Source organism: Trachemys scripta, chromosome 12 (genome assembly GCF_013100865.1).
Source record: "Trachemys scripta elegans isolate TJP31775 chromosome 12, CAS_Tse_1.0, whole genome shotgun sequence".
Lineage (NCBI taxonomy): Eukaryota > Metazoa > Chordata > Testudines > Emydidae > Trachemys > Trachemys scripta.
In genome coordinates, this window is record NC_048309.1 from 42,164,525 (window position 1) to 42,185,628 (window position 21,104).

General features: G+C 59.5%; 1 protein-coding gene across 1 annotated transcript in view; it reads right to left on the reverse strand.

The window, feature by feature from the left end:
* Nucleotides 1-14,583, reverse strand: part of LOC117885526 (immunoglobulin superfamily member 1-like) — a 29,053-nt gene extending 14,470 nt beyond the window's left edge. The window contains exons 1-9 of the mRNA XM_034786798.1: nt 14,568-14,583; nt 14,085-14,381; nt 10,738-11,010; nt 9,068-9,370; nt 8,247-8,540; nt 6,520-6,816; nt 2,904-3,482; nt 2,257-2,583; nt 1,828-1,929 (exon numbers count right to left, since the gene is read on the reverse strand). Of these exons, the coding sequence (XP_034642689.1) occupies nt 1,828-1,929; nt 2,257-2,583; nt 2,904-3,482; nt 6,520-6,816; nt 8,247-8,540; nt 9,068-9,370; nt 10,738-11,010; nt 14,085-14,381; nt 14,568-14,583 (2,488 nt within the window). The remainder of the gene's footprint in view (nt 1-1,827; nt 1,930-2,256; nt 2,584-2,903; nt 3,483-6,519; nt 6,817-8,246; nt 8,541-9,067; nt 9,371-10,737; nt 11,011-14,084; nt 14,382-14,567) is intronic.
* Nucleotides 14,584-21,104: the final 6,521 nt, after the last annotated feature.

The window sequence follows — 21,104 nt, forward strand, 5'->3', positions numbered from 1 at the left end:
GGGAGGCTGCTGGGGGCCCCTGTCCTCTATGTGGGCGGGGGACAGGTCAGCCCATACAACCCCCAATGCCCCACGCTGCTGCAAAGGATTCTGGGTCACCACTTTCTCTTTTCTCCTCCTTTCCTAGCCGATTGTCCTCTTTGTCCTCCTCCGTCTCCTTCATTCTCTCCTTCCTCCCTCCCCCTTTTCCTCCTCTCCTCCTTTTTCTCTCTCTTTATTCCCTTTCCTACATCAATTTCTCCTGTCTTGGCCCCATTCCCTTCGCTCGTTCCCTTCGGTCACACTCCAGTTCCCTCCTTCGTTCTCTTTTCCTTTCCCTCTCCCCTGGTTCCCCCCCAACCTCCCTCATGTCCTGTGCACTATTTGACCCACTTCTGCCCTAGCCTGGTCTCCCTGCCCCCCATCTTCCCCTGAGATCCACCCCGGTCTCCCCCACCCTCCAAACGATCCCTGCTCCCCCGGTGTTCCCCACTGAGATCAGCCCCTGGGTGCACGTAGCCATCCAATGCCGCACCTGGGCCCCAGCCCCCCCTTATCATTCACAGTGTCCCAGCCACAGAAATCCCCCCTTTATTTTCTATGACCCACGTTCCCCCCATAGATTGACCTGCCGGCCACCTGGATCCACGGACCAGAGCCCCTATCCCTTGAGCTCAATGCCCAGCCCCCATCCAGGCTGTGCGACCCGCTATGTGCTGGTGTCGCCCCTAGAGGGTGTGAGCGAGCCAGGCTGGGGGGGGGGACCCTAGAACCAGTCCCCTGGGGGGGTAGGGCCAGGGAGACCAGACCCTGCCCCCTTACATACCATCTCGCTATCCGCGACCGGCGCAGCTCCTGGCTCTTCCAGTAGGACCTGGAAGGGAATTGGGGGTGTGGGTGGAGTCAATATGGGGTTCGGCCTGGCGGGGGGTGGCACTGCTGGGATTAGCTGGGCCTAGGGGGTGGTGGCTGCAATTCCCAAAGTGACCACCAGGGGCCTGGAAGGTGCAGGAGGAGAGAATGGGGGAAACCAGAGAATTTTGCCCTGTGGGGCGGGGGTGGGGCCCAGTCGGGAGCCAGGACTCCTGGGTTCTATCCCCAGGGAATCGAGGGACGTGTTGGAACAGATTTGCCCTTCCAGGGACAAATTGCTCCTGGCCCCACGGAGAGGTCTGGGGACCCGGAGGAACTTACGTGGAGAGCCGGCGGGCAGCTGGGGAAGGAAGGGAAAGAGATTGAATTAAAGCGAGATTCCACAAAGTCTCTCGTCCCCGTCTCTCCCCAGCTGCGGTGCCCCCTAAGGGGGAGCACCCTGCCATCCCGGACGCCTGGGTCCCATCCCCCCTCCCAGTTTCTCCGCCCCTGGGTCTGGGACCTGAATGGCTCCCCCAGGTTTGAGGTGATTGTGCTGCTTCTTGGATGCCTGGGTCCATCCCCTGTCCTGCCCCCAACCTGAAGTTGGCTGGGTCTCAGCCCCATATTTGTATTCCCTCCCCCCCCAAAGCCAAATCACTCACAGTCCTTTGTATCAGGATTCTGCTGTGCCAAGTTACCCACAGTGCTTTGCACCAGAGTCCTGAGGTACCCAACTACCCATGATCCCTTGCATGGCAGTCCTGCTCTAGCCAGTTACCCACAGTCCTTTGCAACTAGCTCTTGCTATCCCATGTCACCCCTTGTGGGGGCTGAGAGCGCTGAAGGCGACCCTTAGGTGAGAACACTCCTGTCCCGCATGCCTGGGTCCCATCCCCCACAGGCACTGAGAGCTGCGGTGCCCCCTAGGGGTGAATGCCCTGTGCTGCCGTCCCGGATGCCTGGGTCCCATTCCCCATCCTACGCCTCACGCACCTGCCGTCTTCTTCCTGCAGAGGGGGATGAGCAGCAGCAGCAGAGCCAGAGCCGTGGCAGCCCCACCGCACCCAGCCACCAGGGGGACGGGCAGAGACCAGGCTGGTAAAAGGAGGGGATGAGTTAACAGCCAGGAACAAGGGAGGGGCAGCGTCTGGGGACCCACTAACTGCTCCAGACCCCATCCAGGGCAGGGCACAATCTGGGCCCTCCCCTTTAAGGAGGGATGTTGTGCCTGCCAGATGTATTTGGTACCGCCTATGATGAAATGCTGCCACCTGGTGTCAGGCTCAGGTACTGCACCCCTGGGACCTCATGGTTCTGTCGCCCCCCCCGTAACATGTGCTGTGTCTTGGCTCCAGCATCTCCCCCAGGGGTAGCAGGTGTTGGGGTGCTGGGGTTATTGCGCGGTGCGATTACAGGCCTCACCTGTCACAGTGACGTTCAAAGCCTGGCTCTGGGGGGATGGGATCCACCTGCCGCTCATGTTCACCTCGTACCCGCAGCTGAATTGCCCAGTGTTGCTGGGACCGGCTCGCAGGATGCTGAGTACAGAGTTCATAAAGCTGGTGCCGGGCTCCATGGTGCTGATCTCAGACCCTGTGTCCCCAGGGGGGATCTCGGCTCCATCGTTGTAGAAGTGAAACCTCCTCTCACTGCTGTTCCCGGGGGCCGTGCAGATGATGAGCAGGGGGAGCCCTTCGCTCACCACTCCGGACGGGGGATCCACACTCAGCTGTGGCTGGGGAGGGGGATCTGAGGGGAGCAGGACAGGGGAGAGGTCAACAGAGAAACCACAGTGCTGAGTGTGGGGAAGGGGTGGCTGTACTGTATAATGGCCACTAGGGGCAGCAGAGGGTGGGGGTGGGGAAGGGGCGGCTATACTGTATAATGGGCACTAGGGGCAGCAGAGGGTGGGGGTGGGGAAGGGGCGGCTGTACTGTATAATGGGCACTAGGGGGCAGCAGAGGGTGGGGGCAGGGAAGGGTTGGCTGTACTGTATAATGGGCAGTAAGGCAGTAGGGGGAGGGGGAGGGCTGTCTATAATGTAGAATGGGCACTGTGGGTGTCCGTACCAGTCACGCTCAGTGGCACCGGCTCGCTGGGGGGTGAGCGGAGGTGGCGTCTGTGGAGCTCTGAGCTGTACCGGCACTGGTAGGTCCCGCTGTCGCTGGGGGTGACATTCAGGGGGAACTGGGGCCCCAGTTGTTCTCGAAGTGTCTCCCCGTCTCTCAGCACCAAGTGGGCCCGCAGGATGTAGGGCCCAGCCGGGACAACGCACTCGGCTGTCACCGTCTCGCCCGTCACATAGAGCAGGAGGGGCGGGATGAGCTGCAGGGACGGGGCAGCCAGCGCCGGGAACACGGAGATGGAGACGGGGTCGCTGGCGTAGGAGGGCACTTTCCTCCCCTGGATCAGCTCCACGTAGGTGCAGGCGAAGGACCGGGTGGCATTTCTAGTGCCAGTGGCTTGAAGATCCTTCTGCCAAGATGAAGTGTTTCCCAACAGGGATCCTAGTGGCTTCCCATTCTCGTAGAGCCTGTATTTCACCGGGGAGGCACCAGAAGGAGCCGAGCAGTTAATTTCCACCCTGTCTCCAGCCACGTAGGCCGAATAGTCCGGAGACAGGGACACCGAGGGCTTCCCGGGGGGATCTGGGGAGAAAAACGTGTCTCAATCTTGGCCTCCTGCCCCAGAGGGTCTCCAAGCAGCCCAGGGGGAGCTGAGGACAGCGGGTCTTTGCCCCCATAGCTCCTGCAGGAGGCCGGCCCAGGGCATCCCACCCCCAATGGTCAAAAACCTTCTCCCTATGGCCAGCCCCCATGGAGCCCAGCCCGGCTCATCTCATCTCATCCCCTTTGTTCTCTTGCCTCCTTTGGCTGCCATCGCTCAACCCCTCCCCTCCTCCTGGCTCGGTGGAGCTCAGCTGGGGGATGGTTCACCCCAGCCTTTCTGGGGTTCAGTGCGCAGGGGGATGGGGTGTAGGGGAACCAGGGGACAGGGTGCAGGGACGCAGGGGGTGCAGGGGCGACATGAGTTGGGGTGTGGGGGATGGGGTGCAGAGGTATGGGGTGCAGGTGGATGGGGTGTAATGACATGGAGACAGGCCGGCTCTCTCCGGATGGCACCTCTCGCCCGGCACACAGTGTCCAGTACACACAGACGTACAGCCCGGCCGTCCCCGTCTCAGCCCTGAGCTCCAGCCGGGCGCCCCCAGTCGGCTCAGGGACCCCATCAGCGATCAGCCCGCCTCGCTGCGTAGAATCTGTACCTGGCCACCCCGTCGCCCCGGGGAGCCAAGCACCTGATGGTCACCTGCTCCCCTGTGCCGTACATGGGGTGCGGGGGAGCCAGAGTGAGCTGGGGGGCAGGGGGCGGCTCTGGAGTAGATGGAGAGAATGGGGCGGGGGAGAGGGAAAGAGACAGCTCAGATGAGACCCCCCCAGCTCATTCACCAGTGAGCCCGGAGATGGGTCCTGCCCCCCCAGTAAGCCGGTGCCCCCAACCCCCCTCATTTGCCCCCTGCAGCCCAGATCCCCGGGGGGGCCAGTGCCAGAGCTGGTGCCATGGGGCAGCACCTGGTTAGATCGCCAGTGAGAGATGCCCCCGCGGGTGGCCCTGATTCCCCCCCCAGCCATGCCGGGCTATTCACAGAGCTGGATGCATCCCTATGACTGGCACCACCCACTGTGGGTCAGGCTGTAGGAGCCAGTGGATTCAAACCCCAGGGTCAAGCCCCATGGCCCGGGCCCCACCCGTGGGCACCATGTTGCACCAGTACCTCCTGCTGTGTGGCTCCGGGTCTGTCCCGGGGCAGCCGGGGGAGGCTGGGGTGTGGTGGGGTCAGAGGGGGGCGGTGTGGGGTTCCCATGGTGCTCTCGGGGGGCTGTGACCTCACGGCTGAGGCAGCCTGAGGGGTGGGAGGGAGAGAGATCAGAGCTGGCTTGGGGATGGGGCTATGGCAGCGGGGGGCAGGCTGGGAAGGGGCGGGCGGGCAGGTGGACAGTGCTGGGGGATGTTGTTACGTCAGAGTCGGGGCGGGCTGGGTGGGGTGAAGGTTGGCTGACCGGGGGTGCAGAGGAGCACGGGGGAGGCTGGTGTGGGCAGGGCGGGTATCTGGCAGAGATACCCAGGTACCGATCCCAGATCGCACCAGCCCCTCTCCCCACCGGATCTGCTGCTGTCTGTCTGCCTCCCTCCAAAGGGGCCCAGCCGGCCGGTCTCCCCCCTCCGCCTCCCTCTGGATCAGCCCCGTCAGCGGCTTCTCTCCCCCCGACCCAGTGCCGCCCTCCGGAGGGACGTGCACTCACCCAGCACCAGGATGCGGACAGGGTGGCTTGGCCTGGATGGGATCTCCTGCCCCGATTCCAGGAACCAGTACCCACAGCTGTACGCCCCAGAGTGCAATGGGGCCGGGGGGGCAGCCGGAGGGTGCGGCTGAGGTTCAGTGGGTCAGGACCGGGTGCCTGGGAATCTAGGTTCTGACCCTCGAGAAATTGGATCCTGGACAGCGTGTGGCCCCCGGGAGCCGAGCACGTCAGGGTGACGGAGTCGCCGGGGATGTAGCCGGGATGGGACGGGGACACAGAGAGCTGGGGGGCAGCTGGGGGGACAGGGCGACGTGGGACAACATGAGACACAGGGAAGCCCAACCAGCTGGGGCAGCCGGGACACACACACAGGGCAGGGCTCTAACCCTCCAGCAGGGGGCAGAGGGACACACACACACACACACACACACACACACACACACACACACACACAGCAGTAGTAGGTTGTTATCTCTCTCTAACACCCCCCCCCCACACACCACACACACCAGCAGTAATATGTTGTGGTCTCTCTCTCTGTCTCTCTCTCTGTCTGTCCCTCACACATACAGCAAGGCTCATCCCCTTCAGCAGGGGACGCAGGGACACACACACACACCGCAGTAGTAGGTTGTTATCTCTCTCTAACACCCCCCCACACACACACACCAGCAGTAGTATGTTGTGGTCTCTCTCTCTCTAACTCTCTGTCTGTCCCTCACACACACAGCAAGGCTCATCCCCTCCAGCAGGGGACACAGGGTCACACACACACCGCAGTAGTAGGTTGTTATAGAATCATAGAATCATAGAATATCAGGGTTGGAAGGGACCTCAGGAGGTCATCTAGTCCAACCCCCTGCTCAAAGCAGGACCAATCCCCAACTAAATCATCCTAGCCAGGGCTTCGTCAAGCCTGACCTTAAAAACCTCTAAGGAAGGAGATTCCACCACCTCCTTAGGTAACCCATTCCAGTGCTTCACCACCCTCCTAGTGAAAAAGTTTTTCCTAATATCCAACCTAAACCTCCCCCACTGCAACTCTCTGTGTTTCTCTTTGACACGCACACAAAACATGGCTCATCCCCTCCAGCAGGGGGCAACAGGGACACCCATACCCACACACCCCTCAGCCCCTCCAGCAGGGACACCCCCCACCCCACCGCTGTTCATTGTGATGGTCGTGGGGTGGGGAAGGGGTGGCTATACTGTATAATGGGCAGCAGAAGGTGAGGGTTGAGGAAGGGCAGAGGAAGAAGAGGTTTGGTGCGAGGGGCATCTCTGCACCTCCCCCAACCCCACTGCTCATTCAGGCTGTCTAGCACCACCTGAGATGTGGGGAGAGACCCAGGCGGGAGCATCCCAGGGGTCAGAGCCTCACCTGACACTGGTACAGTGATCCTGTTACTGTTCTCAGATGCAATCTCCTGCCTGGCCTCCCATCTCCAGTACTGACAGGTGTAGGAGCCGTCATTCCCCCTCTGTGCTGTGAGCTCCATCTGGGCCCCCCCGCTGGCAGCTGGCAGCTTTTCCGGGGTCTGATTCCCTCTGTGCAGGTGGAACCTGAACCCCGCCACCTCCTGGCCACGGGGGGCTGAGCAGTTGAGGGTGACCTTCTCCCCGGGCAGGTACACAGGGAGCTTGGGATGCAGAGAGAGTTTGGGGGCCAGAGGAGGAGCTGCAATAGAGAGAAAGGGGTCAGTGCAGAGGGGCAACCCCCCAGAGTAAAGAGAAGTCGATATGGGGAGTCCAATGATCCCCCAGCCTGTGACATACCCCACAGAAAACACCCCGCAGGACAGATGACAATCCCCAGTCTGAGTGGAACGGCATCTCACAACTGGCAGAGCTGTGGGGGAACAGCTACAGTCCTAACCGAATAAGCACCTCAAAATACAACAGGTGAAATTCCTGGCAAGACTTTCGCGTGATTTACAAACAGAAGTGCTGAACTTTGAGCTGTTCAACTTGGAGCAAATGAGCCTGGACAAGCCCACATTTGGCAAAGGCGAGGATATGACGCCAGAAAGACCTGGTGGTCTCCATAAATTTCCCTACTCAAGAAAAATAAAGATTACACTCTGATAACTGAGGACGAGACACAGGTAATGACTGAGGCGCTAAAGAGTGAGAAATGTGCTGAATGGTATAAATCAAGGCCGTGGTTTGGTAGTTCAATACTAATCGTTCATGATGATGGATGTTGAATGGTCTTTTTCATCGTGTGTCCTCCACCACAATCGTAGGTGTTCCCAGTGCTGGGCACATGCTATGGCCCAGTGTGTAGATCTTCCCCCAAGAGCTGGCAGACCAACAGATATTCCTTAGTTTGTGTCTGCCACGGTCACATGTGTCTGGGTCACTGGACTAGCCCCACTTCCACAGATTGACTTTGGACCTGCCAACTTTTGTTCGAAGATGATTTAAAGATCTCCAGGTCGACCAATCCTTCACTCCTCTGGGGAGGCATTCGGCAAATCGCTCTACATTTGACAATCTTGGTGAGTATTTCAAGTCATGTGCGCCACGTTTCCAGTTGTGTGGTCATGGATCTTTTTAAGCAATTCCATTACAGCTAGGAAGCTTTTCTGTGATTTCAGGGCCACCATTGGCCATGTACTGGATGTCTGGGATGGCAAACGCATGCACATCACGGCCCATGTCAGACTGTCTCAATCTGCGAATCCTGCTGAAAACCTACCACTACAATATGTGGAATGGGAAAAATAAGGGCTGTTTTATTAGTTTAATCTTCCTAGTTCATGACGATGTACGTTGAATGGTAAAAGAATCATGGAGTTATGTTGGTGCAATGCCAATGATTTGTAACAACATAGAAGAATGAAAACAACTTATGAACGTTTGGGTAAATGTATAACTGGAGACATGGGATGACAGACATAGAAGCACCAATTAATCTATAAAAACAAAGTGACCGAGGGCCCAAATTGGAGAACACTAGTCCAGAGACTGAGACAAATTTGGAAACTTGGGGCCCTACCTGTTCAGTCCAATCTGACTTATTGTTTGATCCATGGAAGGAGTAGGGGCCTCTCCAGAACACACACGAAAAGGGCAAAGGGGTGCCGGAGACAGGGCTGGACTCACCAGTCACAGTGATGGAGACAGATTCACTCTTCCCTGACAGGATCACTTGCTCAGATCGGATTATCCAATAGGCACAGGAGTATGCCCCAGCATTCCCAGTCATAGCTGTGCGCTCCAGCCAAGCCCCCTCATCCAGCTCGGAGATCTGCTCCCCGATTTGATGGTAGAATCTGTATCCCCTCACCTGCTCACTGCCAGGAACTGAGCAGGTGAGCTTGACATGTTCCCCTTGAAAATAGATGCGTTTCGGGGGGTCCAGAATGATTTGGGGGGCTGGCGGGGGGAGTGGGACACCTGGAGAGAATGAAGAGCACAGAAAACAAGGAGAGAAATGGAAGGGCTCTAAATGAAGAGCACCTGGCTGATTGTGCAAATAAAATGGGGAGCTGTCACATATCCCTTGGGCAAGCGAGGTGGAGAAAGAGCCCCAGAGATCGACTGTCCAACCCCCTGAGGCTGACCATCCACTTGTCTGGTCTCTCCTTGCCATGGGATTCTGTGATGGCCAAAAGCACGTCTGGGTTCCCAGACGTACTGGATCCATTCATGGAGGACAGGTCCATCAATGGCTCTTAGCCAAGATGGTCGGGGATGCAACCCCATGCTCAGGGTGAGGCTGAACCTCTGACTACTACAAGCCACGATGGACACCTGGGCTGGATCCCTCCATAATTGCCCTGTTCCGTACGCTCCCCCTGAAGCTGTGGTATGGGCACCATTGGAGACAGGCTACTGGGCTACAGGGACCAGGGACCAGCATGGCAGCTCTTATGTTCTGATACTGGTCCCTGCTATCACATGCTGAGAGAAAGAGGCCTCACCTGTGACTGTGATGGAGATGGGCTGGCTCTCTAGGGAGGAGGTCTCCTGCCCAGGTTCGGCTACCCAGTACATACAGGTGTACGAGCCAGAATCCTCCATACCGAGTCTTCCAATCTGGTAACTCTGAGAGTCCTGTTTTGTGCATGCCACTTGTTCCCCAGCCTTGAGGAAGCAGAACCCCATCTTCTTCTCCCAGCTGGGAGCTGAGCACATCAGGGTAACAGAATCTCCGGTGGTGAACTCAGGGCCCGTTGGGGACAGCCGCAGCGTTGGCCGAAAGGTTTCCGGGAGCACGGAAGGCCCTGAAGAGAGATAGTGGGGACTGACCCCTCCAACGACCCCCAGTGCTATAGAGCTCCCTCCACCCAATCCCAGGAGATGGCTGATATGTCCAAAGGGAGACGACACCCAAGTTCATTTGCTACCACGCCCTATTTCCCTCCCTGGTCACTAACGATCCTTCCCCACCCAGAGGTATTTTCTCTGAGGAGCATCAGCTCTGGGTTCACCCACTTTTCATTTACTGATTTTCTCCATTTTGTTGCCCGTTTCAGGGAAGGTTGATTGGTCTTTAAAGACCATCAGGTGATGCTCCTGGGATAAGGCAGGTGAGAGCCTACAGCTAACCCAACAGGCCAACCGTGCTCGGTTTCTTTGGAGACAGTGAATTTAATAATTCCTGTGAGTCTCCAAGCAGCAGGACTGGGAACTGCAGGGAGATGCCTCTGGGGACACCAACTGGGACCTGCAAGGCCAGGTTTGGACTGGCAGCTCTCAAGGAGTTTGCTGGCAAGGCCGACAGGTGGGAATGTCAGGGAGGTGATGGACATTTCAGCAGCACCACAGCTCTCCCTTGCTGAGCAGAGCGTCACAGGGACTTAGTCGCTAACATAACCTCCCTTGACAAACCAGCTCTCCTGGACAGGAGCTCTCTGATTGCCCAGAGCAATCACATTGCAATGGCCAAGCATTTTAACTCAACGACCCTCTTGTGCGATTCTTTTCCCACCTTCCTTCGGAGGTTCAGCCGAAGATGGAGACCAACCGACCACAGCGAAGTTAAAGAATCCCCCATCCAATGTGGAGTCTGCAGTCTGGCCCAGATACCAACCCCCCAGTCAGTGGCGTAGCCAGCTTTTAAGAGGAGGGGGAGCAAACCTAAAAAAGGCACCCCCATGGCTCCTCCTCTGGCCACGCCCCCTGGCTCCTCCTCCGGCTGCTCCACGCCCCCCCCCTGGCCCGCCCCCCCCCCCCCCCTGCCCCCCCCCCCCCCTGGCCCCGCCCCGCCCCCAGCCGGCCCCCCCCCCCACTCCTCCGCCCGCGGCTGCCGGCCCGCCACCAGCCTGCGCCCCCCTCCCTCTCCTCCAGCCGGAGCTGCCAGGCCGCCGCCAGCCTGAGCCGCCCTCCCTCTCCTCCGGCCGCGGCTGCCGGCCCGCAGCCAGCCTGCGCCCCCGCTCCTCCGGCCGCTTTTGCAAAGTGTGCTGAGGGGAAGCGGCTGCTTCCTCTGCACCCCACTAGCTACGCTCCTGCCCCAATATCAGACAGGATTCATCAGCTCTACAGACAGATTACTCAGTCCATCACAGACGTCCCGGTCGGTAGCCCACAACGCCTCCAGTCTGAACAGCCATCGCCTGGCCCAAGAGGTGTAGATGGAAACATGACTCACCTGTCAGATGGATTGAGAGGGGGGCACTCGGCAGTGACTGGATCATTCTCCCTGAGACACTGATCTCATAGCTGCAGGTGTAAGGGCCGGTAGCGTCCAAATCAGACTGACGGAGCTGGAGACGGGCACCCGGCTGTGAGACAATGAGATTCCCCTGCCTCAGGAACTGGTACCTTGTAGCCACGTGTCCCGGAGGGGCCGAGCATTCGATGGTAACAGGGCTCTTCCCGGGGGGTAAAGAAATCTCAGAGATGGACGGAGCAAGAGGGAAATCTGTGAAGAGCAACAACAGGAGAGAAGAGGGGGTGTTAATGTACCGAGAGTGTGGAAATAGCAGAGCAATTGTGGATGAGGAAGTGGGGTCTAGAGATCAAATCGAGGCATGGGCTGGGAGCCAGGACTCCTGGGTTCCATCCCCGTCTCTGAGAGGGGAGTGAATTTCAGTTCTTGAAACCCTGACACAACTAGAACGAGGAGAACCAGGCAGTGAAACTGAGCTGATGCCCTTGGCAGTAGTTAGTTTGCTGGTTGTGACTCAGCCACTGTAGGGGGAGAAATGCCAGTGACCCCAGATCAACCAGCCCTAGGAAACAGATGCACCAGTCGGTAGGGCCAAGCAGGGATGGCTGCGCTCCGAGATGGTCTCCCACCCAGGTTTATACTTTTGGGATCCCCATCACAGCCATGAGCCCCAGCTGAGCACCCCTGTTCTGAGCAGGGAGATCTGCAGAGACCTGCTGTTGCGGAGTGTGGGGGAGTCAGGGCCCTGCACCCCTCTTCCTGAGATTCACTGCGACTCTCAACCAGCCAGTAAAGCAGAAGGTTTATTTAAGGACAGGAACACAGTCTCAAGCAGAGCGTGTAGGTACGACCAGACCCCCTCAATTAGGTCCCTCTGGGAGGTTCAGGGAGCTTAGACCCCAGCTTGGGGTTCCCTGCGTTGCACCACCCAGCCCAAACCGAAACTAAACTCCAAACTCCTCCCGCTGCTCCTCTTCTTTGTTCAGTCTCCCGGGCAGAAGGTGTTAATTCTCCTCACCCCCGTTCCTGGCTCAGGTTACAGCTCAGGTAGCTTCCTTCAAGGGAAGTCCCCCCTCCTCACTGCAATCCCCCTGCAACATTCCCAGGTCAAATCTGCCCTGCTCCCTGCTCCATCACATCTGCACCCCGATTTCATTGCAGAAGCCATATCTCCCCCCTGGGAGCCGAGCACCGGAGGGTAACACGCTCCCCGGGGAGATAGACAGAATGCTTAAGGGCTAGAGAGAGCATGAGGGACAGCTGCCCCCTGCACCCCAAGGGGCTGTGAGAAAGCGTCCTAGGAGATGCTGGTTCAAACCAAGCTCCTTGAGGGCTTGATGAGGTGAAAAGGAAGAGGCCCCCAGCTCGCACTCCAGAGGCCGTGCTCACGCAGTGTGGCCGGCCCAGTGCTTGTGGTGAGACCACGTGGACAACATATACAAAGTAAATAGCCTGAAATAGATCTCAGTCATCATTGTTCTTACTTTGCCTCGTGGTAAATTTCAGTTATGAAGGTTGGAAATATTTCTCTGTTGTGTTGTGTGTGTGCAGTGAAATCGGTGTTTACCGACAAAAATCAAATACAGAACAGACTCCTGTTCCGGACTACGTCTGCCAAGATGCACAGCGCTCACCCCTCTAGTTGAACTGCCGCAATGTAACACGGGGCTTAGTTCTGAGAAGGGGGCTGGCCAGGAACGGAGAATGGGGCCATGAAACACCAGAACTGAAACTCCCATCAGGCACCACAGCCGCTCTGGGCAGTTACAGGATACGAACAGAACCAAAAATAAAGGATTTTGTTTCAAGAAGGAGGAAAATGTCTCATTCTGATCCACAATGTTTAAATGAAATGTTTTGACGTGTCCGCAACGAATTTCAACCATCCCCTCCCGTCCCATGCAAGGACTTTGGAGGACCAGGTCACAAGCACTATTGAGCAATGTGCGGTATCTGCAGTCAAAGGCCAGAAGGGACCATCATGAAGCTCCTTCAAGCCAAAATCAAACCAGCGACATAAAACTTAGCCACGTTCTTGAAATCTACAGTCCACCCCACCACCGGCTCAGGCGCCGAGGGATCTCTAGAGCTCAACAGGTTTAGCTTAACCGAGGTGTGGCGGGTGGTTACCTGCTCCTGCCCGGAAGGGCTTAAACCAGCCCTTCGAGAGGGCTGGGGCAGGGGGAAGAGCTGGGCTGATTGGGGGAAACAGCCTCAGCTGTGGCCATGCCCCCAAACAGACCCAGCTGGCCCTATACAGGCCAGGGAAGCCAGGAGCAAGCAGGTGTAGGTGTCTGTAGAGGGAGAAGGGCCTGGCTGCTGCAGGATTAGCAGGAACCTAGATTGGGAGCAGGGCTGGGGAAGGGCCAGAGGAGCTGGGAGCTCCGGCCTGGAAAGCCCCAGGCTGCGGCCTGCTGACAGGTCTATTAGGTACTGGGGTTGCAGGGGACAGCCCATGGGTAGGCAGAGGCAGCAGTCCAACCCCCCTTTGCCTGTGATGAGTGGCTGACACTGCAGTGAGCGGGGGCTGGACGGGACTGGCAGTAGGTGAAGTGGGGATTGTGGGTGGGGGTTCCCCTGGGAGGGGGAGACCCTGAGACAGGGGTTCTGCAAGGGGGGGCAGAAACCCAGTGAAGGGGCACCAGGTCCTGGGAGGGACACGGAGGCCAGAGTGAGGTAAGGCGGATCACCGGCCTGCAGAGGGCGCGCCGGAGCTGGGATGAGCTAATTCCCACGGACAACCAGCAGGAGGCGCCGCAGGGGTGATTCAACCCCCCCTCGGCACAAGGCGAAGGGGTGATTTGATCGCGGTCTATAAGTACCTAATGCAAGGACAGAAATCTGATACCACAGCCAAAGATCTAACAGGATCCAACGGATGAACGCTGAAGCTAGACAAATTCAGACTGGGAATAAGCTGGAATAAGGGAGGCCAGAGGAATTCACCACCGGAACAACGTACCCACGGTCGTGGTGGATTCTCCATCACTGGCCATTTTAAAAACAAGTTGGATGTTTCCCTAGAAGATCTGTGCCAGTTCAAACAGGAATTACGTTGGGGACTGCCAGTGGAGACGGGACTAGGTGATCACAGTGACCCTTTCTGGTTTCAGAATCTGTGAAATGGTTTTGGTTTGTTTGGGGGGGGTCATTATTGTTTTGGTGTAGGTGGAGCGAAGGTAAGGAGACCATCCATCAAGGGTAAGACCCTGGGGGTGGAAGTGAGCAGGCTGGTGACCCTCCCCACACATGAGGGACTAGGCTGGGGTCTCACATGTGATGGGGACGGGAATCCCCTATTAGACAGCAGGAGAAAGGGGACTCACCCATCACTGATATCCAGACAGGCTGGCTGCGTGCAGCGTAGATGGTCTGTCCATCTCTCACTGCCCAGTACTCACAGCTGTACGCCCCGACCTTCCCCATCTCGGCCGTCAGGACCAGCCAGGGCCCCACAGACAGGCCGGTGGTTTCCGTGTGGACCCGCTCCCCACGCTGATTGTAGAACTGGTAGCTAGTCACTGCCTCCCCGCCAGGGGCCAAGCATCTGAGTGTGAGACGCTCCCCCGGGACATACACAGGCTGCTGGGGGTCCACGATGATGGTGGGGACTTGCAGGGGGGCTGCGGGAGGGCAGAGAGATTCAGGGGAAGTTATGCTCCCCCAGCCAAGTGCTGCCTCCCACTTCCTGCCCCCCTTGGCTGTAGCCGGCAGCCCCTCGCAGCTCTCCATTCCTCCCACACAACAAGTCACCTGGTGTCTGCCCCCCACAGGCCTCAGAGCTCTGGCTGCATCTCTCCTGGCCTCACCCCCCCAGTGCTCCATGGGGACGGGGCAGGAGCCCCTGTCACCTCTAGGGGGTTCTGGTTCCCGCCTGGCCACGCCACACGTCACGGGCTCCGCCGGGTATGGCGCTGCTCAGTCAGCTCCGTGGGGGTGCTGAGATGAGGGGAGTGGGAGTGGGGGTGGGGAGATGAGAGGAGATGGCAGCTAGGGAGAGAGACCCCCCCCATGGAAACCCCCCGGCTTGCAGCCAGCGCTGCTGAGATTTCACTCTGCATGTGGCCCTGGGGCCGGGTTAGAGTCTGTTTTTGGGGTGCTCCATTTCAAGCAGCTTACAGGAGTCTGGTTCTAAGCAGGGGGGTGGGGAGGCTGAACCCTATCAGAGAATCCAGCCCCTATAAGGCCTCCAGGGGACCCCAGAAAACGGAGCCCCCCACAAATCACCAGTCACTCTGGGAAGTCTTCCCGGGGCCCCCTGCAGGTCCCGAAGCTGGGAGCCGAGTGGAGCATAAACAGAGTGAGATGCACTCAGAGGTGGGGTGGGGTGGGAGGTCCATGCACATGATGCCTGGGATGGGGGGCAGGTCCCTGCACACAGTGCCTGGGACCCCACAGTGAGAAGCCAGGCACACAAGTGAATACTGGAATCAGTGTCCCCTGTCTGGTCCCATTCCCCACTCCTCTTGGGCAGGATTGGAGCTAGCATCCTCCCTCTAGGTGAAAGGCCCCATGTCCCATTCTCTGACCCAACCAGCCAGGCCCCCCATCATGGGGCCAGACTGGAACTTGAAGTCTGCCCCATCAGGTGACTTTCATGGAGGGGACCCACCTGGACGGACAGCTGGGGCATGTGTGTGGATTGGGTCCCTCCTTACCTGCAAGTGACACCAGCTGGGGAAGGATCTGGAGAGAAGCTGAAGGAGAGAAGAGACAGGGAGTGAGCGCTCCAGGGACGGCACAGGAGGGAAGGCCGCACAGCCGTTCACTCCACTTTCCCCCTCACTCCATTGCTCACTGCTTTCCCCCTCTCCCCTGCTTCCTGTGTGAGTCGGGAGGGACTCAGCTGCAGAGCCGGGGCTGGGAGCTGCAGGCACCTGATGCAGGTACGAGGTGGCCCTGGCTGAGTAGAGGCTGACACGGGTGATGACTCGGTACCTCCCACACCTGCAGTAACCGGACTCTGGGTGTCCATTCAGTAGATCTGACCGGACACGGTCAGGTCCCCTTTTCGACTGGACTTTCCGGTGAAAAACCAGACAGGTGGCCACCCCACGGTGGACGTGGTATTCCAGTAGCCATCACACCAGTGCCAAATGAGAGGGGAGGGCCCTGAAGAACACTCTGATGTGGGTATCGGCTGCTGCCACAACTGGTACTCAGGGTAGACCGGGCACCCGCCCTATGTCCTAGTTACCGCCTTCCCCACTCTCTCCACCCAAGACCCCGGCAGCGGCTAACCCTGTCGTCCCCCCCGCCCAGTATTACCCCTTCCCACCCACCCCCTCACCCCCAATTCTGATCTAGGCCACAGGGCACCCAGTAGGAGGTGCTCATGGGGTTAATGACACTATTTGCCACAAGGCAGCAGAGATGCTGTTGAAGAGTGGGTTGGGGTACAGGGGGCTGTTGGGGGGCACAGGGATCCGCTGAGGGGGGTGGCAGGGCCTTTTCGGTGCGTGTCTATTGCACACTGAGGCTGGGCTCTGATTCAGCTGTGAGCCCCAGCTCCCGTTCCGTCCACACACAAATAAGCCTGACCCAGGTCCTAGGGCCCCACTGGGGGTGTGGGTCAGAGGCCAAGTCTCACAGCGATTCGGGTCCCAGCCCCGTCGCTTTGCAGTGCGGATGTGGCCCAAGGTCTGCATGGTGCAATACGGACGTGTTAGCATGGCAGAGAGATCCAGGCCCAGCCCTTGGAAACCCAGGTTCACGGTGCAGGGTGGACGCTCACACGTGGGCTTGGAACCAGGGTCCACCAGCCCAGGTCCCACAGACGCCGACTTAGCGTGCCGTGAAGACGCGTCCTGTGGGATCACTTGTTAACTGAGGGAGTATTTCTCATTCTACGTTCTGTCGTTTCCTCCCTTTAGTTTCTTCCACCCCCTCCATCTATTCCAGCTCCCCCGCTGCCCCCCACTTTAGTCCTGGATCCCCCACAGCCCATGTATGTCCAAGGGGAGCACGTTGCCCTCCAGTGCACGGCCCCCCAGGCAGATGGGAAGAGACGATACAGATTCTTCAAGCAAAGCGAGGAGCAGAACCCAAACGAGCTTCCACCAGCTGCCAAGGAGGGCGCCCGGCTGCAGCTCGGCGCTCAGCTGGGGACCGGCGGGAGGTACACCTGGGGTATTGGTTATACTGCTCTGAACGATGGATCCCCTCTGGGAAGAGTCCACCCCTCTCTGTGTCACTGACAGGTGAGGTGCCCCTCTCGCACAGATAACATGGGGGCAGAATGGGACCAAGAGGCTGCTCCTTCCAGCCCCTTCCCCATAATGAGACCCCAAAGCCCTGCTCCCCTGACGCATGCACTGCAGACCCAGGGGCTATTGAGGGTCCATGCCACAGGGAAGCTTCTAGACACAGCTGGACGCGGAGGAGGGTCGGTGGATGGGCCGGGGCTGGACACGGAGGAGGGTCGGTGGATGGGGCCGGGGCTGGACACGGAGGAGGGTTGGTGAATGAGCCGGGGCTGGATGCGGTCGATGGTCAGTGAATGGGGCCGGGGCTGCACGTCAGGACACCTGGGCTCTGGTCCCACTAGAGCTGGGCCTGGGAACGTCTCAGGTTCGACAGCCTGTCAGTGGGTCGCAGGCCGGGTTCCTGGCAGGCTGCAGGGGATCCTGGGCTCCCAGGCCTGCAGATCTGGGGCAGCCCTGCCAGGCCAGGCCTTCCCGCTGCCTGCCAGGGAACCGGCCAGCCCTGGAGCCCGGGAACCCTGGGGGCAGAGCCCGGCACAGGGCAGGGCCCCCAGACCCTGGCAGCTGCTGGGTGAAACTATCACAATTCTTGTCAGTTCCACTCTCTGTATTCACAAGGGGGGCCCTGATACCAGCCAGAGTCTGGGCAGTGCCTGGCCTGATGGGGCCTGTTGCTCTAGGAAATTCCCCATCAAACAACACACTTAGGCTCCGTTCTGCAGCTCCCTGCACAGCAGCAGATGCCGTACTGCAGGGCAATGGGGAAACTGAGGCAGGGCCCCACCCAGCAGAGAATAACTGTGACGAACTGGAACTGTTCTTGCTGGGGTGTGGAAATGCTGACAGGGGAGTGTGACTAGGATGGTCTGCATCGGAGGATGGGAGTCGGCCCGAGGGAACATACCTGAGCTTGTAACATGAGAACCCAGGAGGGGGTTGGAGGTCAGGTGACTCCGGGGCCCGGGAAACCGAACAAAGGCTGTGGGAGGGGTCGCTAAAAGCAAAGTGCTGAAAGCAGGCTGGAAGGAGGCTGGAGAGATGGCTGGGAGGCAGAGATGGCTCCCACCCCCCAAGGGGGGTGGGCTGGCATGCCCTGGGACCCCAAGCTGGACCTAACTGAGGGGGGCCCTGTTGTCTGTGCCTGCAAGACCTGTCTTGGACTGTATTCCTGTCATCCAAATAAACCTTCTGCTTTACTGGCTGGCTAAAAGTCACTATAGGAAATTCCCCATCAAAAAACACACTTAGGCTCCGTTCTGCAGCTCCCTGCACAGCAGCAGATGCCGTACTGCAGGGCAATGGGGAAACTGAGGCAGGGCCCCACCCAGCAGAGAATAACCAGATGAAGGACTGGAGCTGGAAGGGGATGCCAGCCCCAGCGATCTTTAGGAAGGGGCCGCTGCCTTTGGGGAGCAGGGAAAAGCCCTTTGGAGGGGGACGCAAGCCGTTGTGAGGGGCGCCATCCGGAGTCTGCCTGTGTGGAACTGAACCTGCTGGAAACAGGCTCCGGTCCTGTTAATCTCCAAGGAACCCAGGCAGCCAAGGTGTGGAGAGCTGATGGAGGGAGAGAGGGAATGAAACAGGGGATGAAGGAGGGGGGCAGAGGATGACGAGCAGAGAAAGAACAGACACAGTGCGAATGAGACAGGAAAGAGGAGGCGTGCGGAGGTCGCATGGGATTTATTTATTGTTTCGCGGACACAGTCCGGTGAAGCCAAACCACAGCATCTAATCAGCCTCGTTCAAGGCATGAAGACCTGCAGAAAACGGAGTCATTTTGCAGGACGTGTGTCCTGGTTTGGGGGATGGAAACAGAGTGGAAGGAAGAGGGAGACAAGCGTGAACGGGCCGGGATGGGGTGAGGGGTGTGAGAGGGAGCAAGAGATGGAGAGAGAATGAACATGGGCGACAGAGGAAAAAGACAGAAACAAATTGACTAGTGAGACAAAGAGCAGAAAATGAACGAGGCAGGGACCGAAGGAGGGGGGCAGAGGGGAAGTGGGGACCGAGGCAGGGGCTGAAGGAGGGGGGCAGAGGGTAAGGGGGAACGGGGCAGGGGCTGAAGCCGGGTTGGGGGGAGTCACTCACCCAGCACAGGGAGAAGGCCAGTTAGCTCCATACTGGCTTGAACTGGACGAGGCTGGGAGCTGCATCCCCCGCGTCTGGCCCTGCCTCTCTGCTGACAGCAGCCGGGGCCCAAGGGCCCCCCTCAGTGCAGCGAGAGGAAGTGCTGTCCGAGGGACACAGCCACCCCCGCCCCAGCACCGAGGCGTCAAGAGCTGCAGGCTCAGAGCCAGGCCGACCACGGCCCAGCCTCGGGACTCCCAGCATGCCTTGCAGCTACCAGCCGCTGTGCACCACCCTGGCTGATAGCTCCAGCCACACATAACGCCGTACAGGACGTCCCGTCTGGGGCTGAGATGCAGCCAGCTCTGGGGTGGGGCGGCTGGGGAACAGCCACAGAGCGAAGCTGCCTAGAGCCCCCTCATTCTGGGGTAACAGACAGCGCCTCCTGGTGCCACGCTTCGGCACTGAGGTGAGCACTGACTCCAAGGGGACAGTGCCCCCTGCTGAGCCCCCCAGCCTCTCCTCTGAAGTGCCGGGCAGGGTCTCAGTCCAGCCCCGCTCCCCAGTTCCTGCAGCGTTTCCAGGAGCTGCTTTTGGGGCCCGGGGGCTGGGCTGTGGCCGGTGCAGTCCCCGTCCTGGGGACGCGCCGAGGCCGGACCGAGGGACTGAGGGGCCGTGGCTGTTACTGGAGCAGAGACCCAGACGCGGCCGAGCTGAGAGCTGACCTCAAGCCACAGAGTTCAGCTGAGTTGGCTGCAGGCTCTGGGCGCCTGGTGCTGGGGAGGAGTCCTGCTGCTAGTCACCCCTGTGCTGTCCCCTCTAGGGGGCGCTGGCTCTGATCCAGCCCCAGGGCAGGGACTGCCTGGCTCAAGGGGGCAGGCGGCTCTCTGTGTTGGGGGCAGGGGTTAGTGGCTGTTACGCTGCCCCCTCCCAGTCAGGGCTGACCCCGATGCCCCAGCTCCAGGGTGGGACCTGATATTGGCGGGGTTCAGAGATACATGGGGTGTGATGTGAGATTGGGGGGGGGGGGGGGGGGTTGTTGAGGGGTGGAGCCAGCGCCCCCTAGAGGGGAAAGTTCAGCACCAGGCACCCAGAGCCTGCAGCCGGCTCAGCTGAACTCTGTGGCTTGAGGTCGGCTCTCAGCTCGGCCGTGGCCGGGTCTCTGCTCCAGTAACAGCCACGTCCCCTCGGCCCGGCCTCGGCGTGTGCCCAGGATGGGGACTGCACTGGCCATGGCCCGGCCCCTGGGCCCCACATAGCAGCTCCTGGAAATGCTCTGTGGGGAGTGGGGCTGGACTGAGACCCTGCCCAGCTTCGGGGGAAGGGCTGGAGGGGCTCAGCAGGGGGCGCCGTGCTGCAGGGAGTGGGGCAGGGGGCTCACTAGGGGGCGCTGTCCCCTAGGAGTCAGTGCTGCCCTCTGTGCCTGTGCATGGCACTAGGGGGCGCTGCCTTTTACTTCGGAATGAGGAGGCTCAGGGCAGTGTTGCTCTGCGGCTGTTCCCCAGCTACCCCACCCCAGAGCTGGCTGCATTTCCGGGATACAGGATGTAACAGGATCCGATCCTCCCCAAAGCCCTCGCTGCTCACACTGGAGCTGTCAGCCGGGGCAGTGCAGAGCGGCTGGTAACTGCAAGGAATGCTGGGAACCCCAATTCCCAGCCGTGGTCCGCCTGGCTCTGAACCAGCAGCGCTTGACGCCTCGGTGCTGGGGCGGGGGTGGCTGCGTCCCTTGGACAGCACTTCCTCCTGCTGCACCGAGAGCGGCCCCAGGGCCCTGGCTGCTGTCAGCAGAGAGGCAGGGCCAGGCGTGGGGGATGCAGCTCCCAGCCTCGTCCAGTTCAACCCAGTATGCAGCTAACTGACCTTCTCCCTGTGCTGGGTGAGTGACCCCCCAACCCGGCTTCAGCTCCTGCCTCAGTCCCCCTTCCCCTCTGCCCCCCTCCTTCAGACCCTGCCTTGTTCATTCTCTGCTCTTTGCCTCACTCTTCAATTTTTCTCTTTCTCCTCTGTCGCCCACGTTCATTCTCTCTCTCCATCTCTTGCTCCCACTCATATGCCTTCCCCCCTCCCCACACC